Here is a 13,132-nt window from a genome sequence, read left to right as displayed (position 1 = left end):
GGTGCGGGCATCACATGTCGAGGAGATGGAATGTCATTCTCCCTTTTCCTTTTTCATTCCAGACGTGACCATGGCCCAGCAGCTCCTGCTGGACCGGTGGCAGAATGACATCAAGAGCCTGCCACCATCGCCTAACCTGCTCCACCAGGACAGTCGGCCATCGTGGCGGTCATCAGACGAGAGTGGCCGGAGGGATGGTGGCGATGGCGGCTGTGCCATACCCCACTCGCCACCCTGCCGGGACCTACCTCAGTGGAATGGGGTGCTCCCTGGTGGCTCTCATGAGAAGCACCTGGTGAGAGACTGAATACCTGGTACTAGCTGTAAACAAGAATTGGAAAAGACGAGGGCCCTAGCGTGGAAATTTTTCCTAGTGGCAAGTTACCAAAAGTGACTGGAGGTCTTATGGGAATGGTCACATTTTAGAGCACGGCTCCTAGGCACTGTTCCTGGATTGTGCACCGGGATTGCCGTAGTCATTTGCTTAACTGGCATAACCGGCTGTTTGCCAGCCATGGCAGGTAGTAGCTGGGCGAATCATCTCTTGCCATCTGCAACCTGCCGTGGATAGCAGGTCACAGGGTGGGAAGATGGAAATCCCCCTGCTCTCCCTTCCCTGCACCCCACACACACTGTTTTAGGGGAGAGGGAAGAAAGAGGCGTTGGTTAGCTTAGTGGCTTGACAGTATGGAGAAATGCAGAACCAGAAATGGCCGCTTTGGAGTTTGACTATTGGGGAAGGGAGCGGTTAAGACGAGGGCCAGGAATTGTACAACCCGAGGATGGCACTGCAGGAAGGAATGGGAGTACAACTAGTGTGAAAGTAAAAGGTTATGGCACAAAGGGAGGATTGCAGAACTGGAAGGTGGCTGCTACAGGAAGAAACCGAAATGTGGCTGTCGTGCTGTGGAAGGAGTAGGATGAAAAAGTGTGCCAGTAATTAGCCAAAATTTATTCTAATTGATATGTCACTATTAAGGAAAAAGAGAAAGCTTGAAGATGTGTGATGGACTTTTTCAAATTTCTGCATGCTTCAAAAAGATGCTGTTTTTAACGAGAAATTGTCATAATGGCCCGTAAGGAGTGACCTAATTAGGATAGTTATTTTGCCATATGTTCTCCTCGAGATGAGATATTTTAAACATAAATGCATATTTTATATCAGCATTTTATTCTGCACTTGCGTAATAAGTTTCGACAATACAGGTTGACAAATACAGAAAGAGTTTTTAAGACCCTTATTCCCCCTTAAGGGATTATTAATAAAAAATGGTAGGGCTTTAACGTACTTGAACCGGACAGAACATGAGAAAGCTTTTGCACAGAGATGGAAGTTGATGGCGATGATAACTTGCGACCACAGCGTGAGAGTATGTTACAATCTGCATGAGGGGCAATCAGATGCGGCGATAGCTTGGTGGTTCTAGAACATACCGTATTTACTCGTATAATGCTCGCACTTTTTTTCATGGAAAATTGATGCTAAGTTGGGGGGTGCGATAATTATGTGGGGAAAATTTTCGAGCAAATGTTTTGGAGTGTTAAAAGCAAATTTAAATAGGTGCGAATCGGGATTCTTAGGTCAGTTATTGTAAATATAACCAAAACATAATGAAGTAAATGAAGTGCTGTAGCAATTCGTTCTTATGGCGACCCTGTACTTTTATAACAAGGGTAAGTTCTGCTTGAAAGTAAAGCACTTCATTTACCGCACGCAGCCTCATCATCACTCCTCGCGTTTTGTGGTATAATACTCACAGCAGACCATACAGTTCTACTCTTGAGCAGAGACTTGATCCGAGTCCATATAGGCACTGCAATCATTGTCTCCAGTAGCGCACTACGCAGAACTCGTTGACATCGAGGTGCCTGCTGGTAGCACAGTTGCTATGCTGTAGCCCGAACTCGAAAACTTTCAGCTTAAAAGCAGCTGTATAACCTGCTTACCGCCCCACCACGATGCGGCACCAAGAACACGGTAGACGGTGGAACAAAGCAAGTAACGCAGATGGAACGAAGGAACAATGACAAGACGCGGAGACACCTCGCAAACTGGCGACGACTACGAGCGTCATGGAAAAAAAAAAAAAAAGACGAGCAAAACCGATGATGATCTAACAGCACGCTATCGCCGCCTGGTAGTGTGTGTGCACCAATGAGGCCAGCTAGGTTCAGTAGCGCTCCAAAGATGGCGCTTATTACTACTAGCAGACGACTCTCGCGGTGGTAATATTGGTAGTGCGATGATTATGCGAGGAAAGAAAAAATTCTGATTTTTGACGCCCAATGTTGGGGGTGCGAGCATTACACGAGTGCGAGCATTATGTGAGTAAATACGGTACTTGCTTCCCACAAGGAATCTCTGGGTTCGAGTGGGCTTTGCTCTGATGTTTCTTTTTCTTTTCTTTTTTGTGCTAGCTCAGCATATGCAAACCAGAAGTTTTCTGATCACATTTTACCATGTGAAGTAGTGCTTTTGTACCAATATTATCTGCGATTTAGCCTCGTTAGGCTGATGATACCAAGCAGAAGCACTGTATGAATTACCCATGCTAGGTCACTTGGACTATGATGTTACAATCTGGCGAGCCAATCGGGAATCAGGCAGAAGCAGGATCATTGCTTGGCTTTGACGATTGTGTGAGTACTTTAGCATAATAAGCGATCGCGAAGTGCGTGCACGCGAGTAAGCATCCCCAAGGGAAGCTGCATACGGGAGCCATCTGTGGTGTTGGCCATGCCATTGAAAGAAGAGATTTCCTGTTACCCCCAGTTTTTTATGTGGTTGTATTAGAACTTGCCAGTTTAAGAGTGTTGTCGCACAGCATGACACAACTTTCATTCAGCACTGCTATGCTTTCAAGATCGCACTTCCAGGGCCAGTGCGCTTCTAATTAAACCTCTTAGTAAAGCATCTGGAGTTATCCCACGTATTCCATTATTTCAGCAACATTTGGTATGTTTGATAGATGGCATACATTGCCGTGTTTGATGAAGAGAGCTAGGGCATAATTGTGCTTGCCTTTTGGTTAGGCCAGGTTGTATAAACTGGATTTAATGAACCTTAATCAGGGTGTCTAGCAACCGGGAAAACCGGGAATTGTCAGGGAAATTTCATGCACCGGGAAAAATCAGGAAAATGTCAGGGAAATCATCAAAAATTTCGCCAATTCAGGGGCACGATATATTCAGCAGTGCATTTTCATTTTAATATGACGCACAGCAAGTATGGTATTCATGCAGAATTTTTGTCTGTGTGTGGGTGTGCTGAGCACACGGCTGCTCAGCACACCCACAGCGGCTAGCGTGAAAATGATCGGCGAACTGTGCTGCCAAGCGCATGCGTGCAGTGCGGGGCTAGGTGGGTGCCCAGTTGCAAGGACAGTATTTTGAGCCCTGAAAACGGTTTCTTGAGGGAACTAGCACTCCGGAGCCAAGGAGGCCCTAGCCACACCGTGACAAACATTTATGTGGCCTTGCAAAGCTCCATTGTGACACACCAGTGGTTGACCGCTCACATCCTCGCGATCTCGCCACAGGTTCCGCGCTTCGTGTGCACAATAAAATTGCTCAACACTTCCATGTCCACAACAACGAACTCTGTACTGGCGCCGCATTCCGTGCTGACGGCGAGATGAAACTTGCGCTGGGTTGCTGACTTCCCTGACGGAGCGGATTTTGCGCTGACCACTCAGCAGTCCGCTGGCTCCACTGTAGAGTAGTAGGCGGCAGCGGCATCAACTCGAAGTGTACAGTGATCCGGCATGCAATTCGCATTGTAATTTTGTCGTCATCGGGCAGCGTTGATCCCACATATTCCATCTAACAAGTCTGGCATCGGCAGGTCCTGACGGCACGCTTGTGGCCGGCGTCTTCTGGTTCTTGTTCCACACCCGTTTCTTACGGCTTCCAAAGGCTCGTTGCGTGCACGGTTACAACCTACTGTTTTCTCGATCGCAAGGAAAAAGCAGTGTATCAAGAAACACGACCGCAAACCAGACTCGCACGAAGCAACAGCGACGGCGACGAAAGCAAAACAAAGAAAGAAAATGATGCGCCGATCATACCAGCCAATGGGAGACTCGGAACAGGGTGCTTGAAAAGCGCGCCACATGAGAGCTAATCGGAGACCGCAAACAGCCTTCCGAAAACCGGGGCGCGCAGCCAGTCCGCTTGAGCAAAGCCATTTTGAGATGGCACAAATTCTGCACAAAGAAAACAGTTTCAAACCAAGTTTAAGATGGCTGTGAACAGCCGGCTGCAACGCCAGCGGCACTTGCGGGAATTACAAACAAATTTCCTCTTTTCGGGGGTCATTTTGTGGCTGCAGTGACGTTTTGAAAGCCGATTTCCTGGCCGAATTCAGCTTTAATAATTTGAGTTCAGCTTCTCGGAAGGATAAACGTTCGGAAAATGAGTTTTTCTCAAAATCGATTTTTTTACCATTTTCGATTGTTCTAAGACTCCCCTCTGTACAGCTGTTATCCTCAAAAATTTTCGCTACTGCAAGTCATCAACTAGTTTTATTTTCCCGGTGGCTGCTCATTTATCAACAATCTGAAAGTTTGCAACTTAGACGCAGTTTCCTTATGGCCGCGGGTGCCGCCACTATTATGCACCTAGCGTGCCTCGATGTGAGGATTTCGACCAATCAAAATCGCCGTTTTTTGATACATGGGGCCTGTAGGAAGTTTCGCAACTGGTTGTATCAAAGAGCTCTGCTGAGGCTGGGATCAGTGCGCTTTTAATTTTCAGTAAACTTTGGACGTTTTTACCGGCCATTAACACTAATAATAGCCTTTCACTTTTGTAAAATGAAGAATATGATTAAAATAGCTTTTTGTAGTGAATTATTCGTCTATGCTCATTACATCAGCAGCTGCATTTTTTTGCCTCTTTACTTGTCAGGGAACTTGAACTAAAGTAGTCAGGGAAAATGTGGAAAAGTCAGGGATTTTGAAAATAGTGCTTTGCTAGACACTCTGTTAATGTAGTCTATTCCTCTTTAATGCAGACTTCCTTAGTTTCCCAATGCTGCCTGCATTGAACCATATGTGTGATTTCACTGATTTGCAAATCTCGTGCAGTTGTTGCAAAGGATGAGGGAGATATGACCAAATCGTGGCGCTAGCCCAACAAGACAAATTTATTCCAGACCGTTCAACTTGCATCACGTGAGCACACTACACGCACATGATTGCACATTCGTCTTCTTTTACATGCAAGTCTAAGAATGTCAGCGAAGTCCTTGCACATGTGCCAGAAGCAGCACGCGGCCGTATACCGTATCGAGGTGACGCACCACACTCACACAAATTCTTCATATTATATAGATTCTGTCACCACACGTGCATACACGTAACATAAGGTCAAATGTAATGTGATAATACATGCTCAAGGAATTTTTTTTCCGTCATGTCTTCCCCATGTTTGTCCAGTGTTTTTGCACCTTCAGATATTCAGGAAACAGCTCTACTCTTTTAATCTTCTTGCTATGTCGTAGATGTGAAACTAATGTGTCTTTTGTGCTGCAGTTCTATTGTTTTCCACTGCTTCCATTCCTTGCTATTGCCCATACAGTCGAACACGGTTATATCGAACCCGGATATATCGAATTTTGGTTATATCAAACTCACGCAATATCCCCTTGAAAACCCCATGTAAAAGTACCTATAGAAAAGCCGCGTCATATATCGAACTCAATTTCGCCGGTCGTTCGATATATCGACCTCCGCACCACGCACTGAAATTGTGCCTTCCCCAAAGACGATCGCATCACCCTTGGCCGTTTGCCGCGTGACGTTTTCAAGCCACGCGCGGAAGGAATGAGAGGGGACAGTTCTGGACAGCGCCGCGCCCATTCCCCAAAGGCGCGCGCATCTGCAGTTATCGTTTCCCGCGCGCCAAAACATGACGTTTGCAAGCCATGTGCATGGCTGTGCCCATTCTTTTGCCGAGCTCTCTCCTTCAGCACGCGCTACGCATGCGCCAAGCCAGCTCAGCTCGTTTTCAGACAGACGTGGGACGCTTTCTCCAGCGTAAGTTGCGAACCCTCTGCGCGCGGCGACTGACGTGGCTATGGCGCCTGCGGACGTTAAGAAGCGGCAGCTCGCTGTTCTTTTTTTTTTTTTTGCGAGAGTCATTCTTTTTTATCGTTGTGCTGTACGCGCGACGTAGCGTAAGATATGGCGGCTGCAGACGTGAAGAAGCGGCAGGGTTTTTTTTTTTTTTTTTTGGCGGGAGCCATTTATCTTTGCAGTATGAATCAACGGAAGCACGCCGTCAGCTGCTGCGATCATGACGCCCGCCCCAAGCGCGGCATGATAAATCGAACCAGGCTTGTGCAATCAAGCCATCACGGGCAGTCTGGGCAGTCTGCCATGTTCGCTCCCCGCCACCGGAGGAGCTATAAAAAGATAAACTCGCCCTGACGTTATCACTGCTCAACATCTTGGCACGCTGCCAAGAAATGAGCTGTGGATGTGACGACCGAAACGGAGTGACTACGCGCCATCGACATAAAACGCTCGCGATTTTCTGCCGCACTGACACAGAAACCTTGTATTGAACTGTCGCGATGGCGGTGGCTCGAGCGGCGAGAGAGACGAAGTTCCAACAAGTGGAAATTTTTCGCTCTGTCGCTGCCGCTCGTCGCTGAGATCGCTCAATCGCTTGCATGTGGGCGAGCTGGCCTTAACGCATTTTTTATTTTTTTTTTCAAATTCTCGGGTGCAAAAGGGGAGAGTGGGTTCATTATGCTAGTGGGTTGACTACGCGGCAAATACGGTATCGTTTTTTCGCATCGTAAGTGCCGTCACAAGCCAATTTCTGTATATCGAATTATCAATATATCGAACTTTTTCGCGATCCCCTTCGAGTTCGATATATCCGGGTTCAACTGTATCATCACTATGTATATCTGAATAAATACACTGCGAGTTGATTCCAGTTGGTTTCCAGCCAACTCCAGTTGGAACCCACCTGGATATTTTTTTATCGGTTTCATTTGGAATCTGTAGGGAATTGTGACATTTACTTAGCACATACTGTTTTGGCAAGTTTGTTTGCCCTTTTGAGCAGAAAGCACCAAAAGTAAATGTCACAAGTTGTTAGTGTGTCTACATGCGTGTCTTCTCTTTCTCACATTCACTTTTGGCACCTTTTTCACGTAATTCTTGAACCCATTGGGATTTTCACCTTGGCGGCTAGTGAGGGCCCCGGGAGTTTTGCACATGAACCTGCTCTTGGCAGTGATTGGTCATGATTTTGATAGACTCGCTTGCAAAAATACTCTGACATGATCTGTGCAGCCGCGAGGCGTCCCCGACGGCTGTGGGCAGGGCAGTGGTGCACTGGATGCACCGGTGTGCGATGGTGTCATCAGCCAGCTCATGGGAGACAGTTTGCCCGAGGTATGGCACCTGTCACTTCATGTTCATTGGTGCATTGTTCTTAATGAAGCACTGCAATACAGCTTGCTTGCTGTAAATCATTAAAAGCTTGTTACAGGGTGGGGCACTCTGTAATTATGCGAATGTATATAGCCACGTTTATGTCATCACTTTTTTCTCCCCTTAGAACAGATTCAGGGGTTGACTTATGTACTGAACTAACCTATTTGCAGGATCTGAGGTAATTTCTGTCAAGCTGTCGTTGGTATGTGCCTTGTGCAAGTGTTAGTTCCCGGCAGGATATGTGGCGCTCCATGTGTAATGGTCGCCTAATTACTAATCTTTTAATTGTTCCTCTCGTATAGGAAAAAAAAATGCCTTCGAATATTGATTGTCTGATCCGCAAAAAAAAAAAAAAAAAAAAAAAAAAACCACTAAAAGTTAAAAATAGCCAAATGCTCTTTGCCCTGCTTATTTCAGAATTTGCATGGCATCTACAAATAAAATTAAACTAGAATTGCACACAGTGTATACACACTGAAATATCTAGTATGAGTTTTATACTTGATTCCATATACCGTTTTTTTGTGTACAGGAAGGACATGCATGAAATTTGGGGAGCTATTGTATTACTGTTGAATACAGTGAAACCTCGTTAGTTCGTTCATCGAGGGGCCATTAAAATTTCTAACTTAGCCTAAACCTCGAATTATCAAATGAACCTGAAGAAACGGCCGAAAACCGTTTGCATCATAGCAGTTTTATCTGACAAATACCTGCACGATGATTGCCTGCATTTGAGATGAAACTGAAATGAGAAAGTTTTTTTTTCCCCGGTTCTGTCTTCAAGTGCTTGACATTGCACATACTGTCGAGAAGGCCCTCTTTATAAAAGGGAAGCGTAGCATTTTGAGGATGCTGCACTGCGTAGTCAGCGCAGTCAAGAATTGCGGTGAGGCGTGTAGTGAGGCAAAGCTGCAGTCCATTTGAAAATTTTCTTTGTTGTGCAGTAATTCTGAAGCGTGCTAGTTTTTAAGCATTGCAGTTAGTTAATATGCTAATCAGTGATGGTATTGCAGATGGTCTCATGTGATCTAAATGCACAGCCATTGTTCGATTATTGAAAATTAAACTGCATGAAAAACATATCCACTTATAGGCTACTTACTGGCCACAGGGAAATACTGTGAGGCTATCATTGTAGCATACAATGTCTGACGCATCATTTGAAACAGTAAAACCCGCAAGCAAAGATTTTGTGTCTGTACATTTATGGAGTGTAACAAAGGCCCTTACCGAATTTGCACTCAAATGATGGTGAGTTTGACTGCTCTGTGGCCTCCACTCGGATGTGCCGTGCCAACCAACTGAGTTGATATGTGTGCCTTGGAGCTTCCATTGATTGAGCAGTATGGTGTTTTAACTTTGTTTCCAATACTGTGGTCGACTTCACTCGATGCATGAACCAGTGTGTGAGTTGATGCAACATATTGTGCTTTTTGTCGACTCATAATTATCAGCTAGTATAATGCAAATATTTGAATATTATTGAAGAAGTGTTCACTTCTGTTTTAAGTAAAAAGCTTTTGTTAGTTTCAGTATTTTTGCTTTAATTGATCCGCGACTGTCCAAAACAGAATGACTGCGACCCAAAAAGCCCCAGCACAGCTCAATTAATTATCGGGGCAATTATTGTCATCAAGCAGTGGTTCAGCATGGCATATTTAGTACTGCGGCGTTGTATCGCCCAAAGGAATGGACATTACTGACATTGCCAGGCACTTTGATTGATGCAACGAAACAAGAAGTTGAAGCAGCCACGAAAGCTTGGTCGGTTGGTGTGCAGGAAATGTCAGCTGGTAGGACATGTTGAATAAAAAAGATGCCGCTTTCTCAGTTCGGTTTGCCAGCGCTGTGAGCCAAGCTGGCGTTAGAAAAAAAATGTTTAGTAAAGAATTGCAGCATGGCGCGATCAGCTACTGTGGCCTGCTACTGCGTGGCTCCCATGCTCACACCTGCTCACGCGTTCATTGGTCTCGAAGTGGCAAGTCTGCGTGTTGCCGTCTAAGCATGTAGCACCATCTGGCACTGGTCAAGGCAATCTGGGCATGTAAAGCAATGGCTGCCGTGATCTGTTCCCAAGCCATAATATATCACGGATCGCTGTTTATTCGCTTACGTAACTCCTTGTACAAAGAATTACCAATAACAATTAAATGGGAGGATTGCTTGATGAGGTGCTGGTAGAAGTTATTGCAGCGAGACAAGGAAGGTTTCTTTTCCCACAATTATTTAGCTGCGCTGTTGCCTGATGCAACGCTTCTGGTGGTTGCTAGCGCCACTGCTGAAAGCGCCGTGCAAATCAAGAACATACTTTATAATGAGGTGGGCTTCCCAGTGAAGTGGCACGAAAGTCCAATATTTATTACATCGTTAGCCTGTTCAAGCACCGTACGCTGCCACTTCAATCTGAAACCAGCTAGGCCTAGCGACGTCTAGGGCGGCGAGGAGCGGCTCAGTTCGTCTACCAGCGCGCCAGTGGGAGGCATCATTGCCAAGAGCTCTGCACCTGTGCAGGCTCAGCTGTTAAGGTCTGAGCATAGCAGGTAGTCTTCATATGGAAACGGGTTCATTGAAGTTGTACTAGTCCAGCGTAAAATGAAAAGAGAAAATTCTGCTTCCCCTTCTTGGAGCCCGGTCGGTGTGTCTGCACGCGCACAAAGTATACCCAAGCTTTGTGCTTGAAAAACACGCCGATCGTGGCATCAATGCCACGTGAAGCAACTGTAATACACACCAACAGAGACAGTGTAAAAGGCCATCGATTCAAGTGAGCAGAAGCGCAGAACTTTCCCATGCAGGGCAGGGCCAGACTGAAGTGTCAGCTGTGCCGCTGCCCGGTGACCTATCCTGTGTCGTCACTGCTCTTTGCTTTGCTGACTCCACCTCATAGTTGTTTGATGTCGTCATGTTATTTATCCATGCACACGTTTTTGTCAGAGATGTCACTGTCGACAGGGTTTGAATGAAAAACGGAGTATTTGCCTGGCTTGTTTTCAAAATAAAATTAAAATATCTTTGCAGCAACGTGAGAAGTTGGGATTGCTTGGGGAGCATCTCTGTATAACCAGGAAAGCAATCATATACCTTCCGACGCTTCAAAAATTGGTGTCTACACTCGGCATACCTGGCTGAACGTTTCTTAAGAGTTCCCAACCATCTGTGCCGTGCAGGATCTGTTTGTGAAGAAGGGTTGGCTGATGCGACTTGGCCCGGATGGCGAGTGGTCGAAGCACTGGTTTGTCCTTCGAAACACTTCGCTGGCGCACTTTGGTGACCCCTCGGCTGAGGACTCTGGTGACCTGAGCGCTGCTCTAGACCTCCGCATGGTCCGCGAGGTCAAGGAGGTGGACCTGGATCGAAACTATGCCTTTGTCATCACGGTGAGCACTGCCTTCATGATGACTCATTATCTTTTTGGCCATCGCCGCTGCATGAGTCTCTTTGTCTGTTTATTCATCTAGATAATGCACATACCGTGTTTACTCGCGTATTGCTCGCAGCCCCAACATTGGGCGTCAAAAATAGGAATTCTTTTTCCTCGCATAATCATCGCACCACCAATATTACCACCGCGAAAGTCGTCTGCTAGTAGTAACGAGCGCCATCTTTGGAGTGCTATTGAACCCAGCTGGCCTCATTGTGTTCACGTGCTACCAGTCGGCGATAGCGTGCTCGAGTATATTATTATCATCATAGGTTATGCTCGCCTTTTTAAAATTTTTTTTTACCTCCAAGATGCTCGTAGTCGCCATATTGCGATGTGTCCGCGTCTCGTTGTCATTTGTATCTTCGTTTCGTTCGTGTTACTCGCTTTGTTCCACTGTCTACTGTATTCTTGGTGCCGCATCGCGGTGAGGCGGTACGCAAGTTATACAGCTGCTTTTAAGCTGAAATCTTTCGAGTATGCGCTACAACATAGCAACCGCGCTGCCAGCAGGCACTTCCGCGTCAATGAGTTCTGCCTAGTGCGCTACTGAAGACAGCGATCGCAGTGTTTATACGGACTCTTATCAAGTCTCTGATCAAGAGTAGAACTGTATGGTCTGCTGTGAGCATTATACCACGAAACGCAGGGAGTGATGATGAGGCTGCATGCGGTAAATAAAGTGCTTTAGTAATGTATGCTTTTGGTGACCCTGTACTTTTATAACAAGGGTAAGTTCTGTTTCAAAGTAATGTTTTAGTTATACAGTCAAACCCGGCTATATCGAACTCGAAGGGGATCGCGAAATAGTTCGATATATCGATAATTCGATATACAGAAATCGGCTTGTGACGGCACTTACGATGCGAAAAAACGATACCGTATTTGTCGCGTAATCAACCCACTCGCATAATGAACCCATCCTCCACTTTTGCACCCGAGAATTTGAAAAAAAAAAAAAAAAAAAAATGCATTAAGGCCAGCTCGCCCACATGCAAGCGACTGAGCGATCTCAGCGACGAGCGGCAGCGACAGAGCGAAAATTTTCAAACTTGCTGGAACTGCGTCCCTCTCGCCACTCGAGCCACGGCGGCAGCTCAAAACACGGTTTCCGTGTCGCCGCGGCGGCAGAAATCCCGAGCATTTTCGCTTGCATGTCGATGGCGCGCGTCAGTCCGTTCCAGTCGTCTCATCCACAGCTCATTGGCAGCGTGCCAAGATGCTGCGCAGCAATAACGTCAGGGCGCGTTTATCTTTTGATAGCTCCTGCGGTGGCGGGCAGCGAACTTGGCAGATCCGGTGATGGCTTGGCACAAGTCGATTTATCACGCCGCGCTTGGGGCGGGCATCATGATCGCAGCAGCTGACCGCGTGCTTTCGCTGATTCATACTGCAAGGTAATAAATGATAAAAAAAAAATAATAAATAAATAAACATCCCCGCAAAAAAGAAAAAAAAAAAAAAAACCTGCCGTTTCTTAACGTCCGCAGCCGTCATATCTTACGCTACGCCGCGCGTACAGCACAACGATAAGAAAGGATGACTCTCGCAAAAAAAAAAAAAAAGAGAGAGAGAATCCACAGGCGCCATAGCCACGTCAGCCGCCGCGCCGCCGCACGCAGAGGAGTGTTCGCAACACACGCTGGAGAAAGCGTCCGACGTCTGTCTGAAAACGGGCTGAGCTGGCTTGGCGCATGCGTTGCGCATGCTGAAGGAGAGAGATAGCTCGGCAAAAGAATGGGCACACCCACGCACATGAGGGCTGAGCTGGCTTGGCGCATGCGTTGCGCATGCTGAAGGAGAGAGATAGCTCGGCAAAAGAATGGGCACACCCACGCACGTGGCTTGCAAACGTCATGTGTTGGCGCACGGGAAATGACAACTGCAGATGCGCGCGCCTTTGGGGAATGGGGGCGGCGCTGCCCAGACCAGCCGTCGCTGAACTGTCCCCTCTCATTCCTTCCGCGCGTGGCTTGAAAACGTCACGCGGCAAACGGCCAAGGGTGATGCGATCGTTTTTGGGGAAGGCACCCTTTTCAGTGCATGGTGCGGAGTTCGATATATCGAACGACAGGTGAAATTGAGTTCGATATATGACGCGGCTTTCCTATACTTTTACATGGGATTTTCAAGGGGATATTTCGTGAGTTCGATATAACCAAAATTCGATATATCCGGGTTCGATATATCCGGGTTCGACTGTATTTGCAATAGCTGACCCAAGAATCTCTATTCGCACCTACTTAAATTTGTG

The 13,132-nt window shown here is 46.7% G+C and overlaps 1 protein-coding gene across 1 annotated transcript in view; it reads left to right on the top strand.

The window, feature by feature from the left end:
* osp (myosin phosphatase Rho interacting protein outspread) overlaps positions 1-13,132 on the top strand; it is a 183,299-nt gene that overhangs the window by 89,026 nt on the left and 81,141 nt on the right. Inside the window, exons 9-11 of the mRNA XM_084603580.1 lie at positions 63-295; positions 7,311-7,412; positions 10,625-10,834. Of these exons, the coding sequence (XP_084459706.1) occupies positions 63-295; positions 7,311-7,412; positions 10,625-10,834 (545 nt within the window). The remainder of the gene's footprint in view (positions 1-62; positions 296-7,310; positions 7,413-10,624; positions 10,835-13,132) is intronic.

The sequence above is a fragment of the Amblyomma maculatum genome, chromosome 5 (assembly GCF_055883805.1).
Source record: "Amblyomma maculatum isolate TAMU_Amacu chromosome 5, ASM5588380v1, whole genome shotgun sequence".
NCBI lineage: Eukaryota > Metazoa > Arthropoda > Arachnida > Ixodida > Ixodidae > Amblyomma > Amblyomma maculatum.
This window is presented reverse-complemented; position numbering and strand designations above follow the sequence as displayed.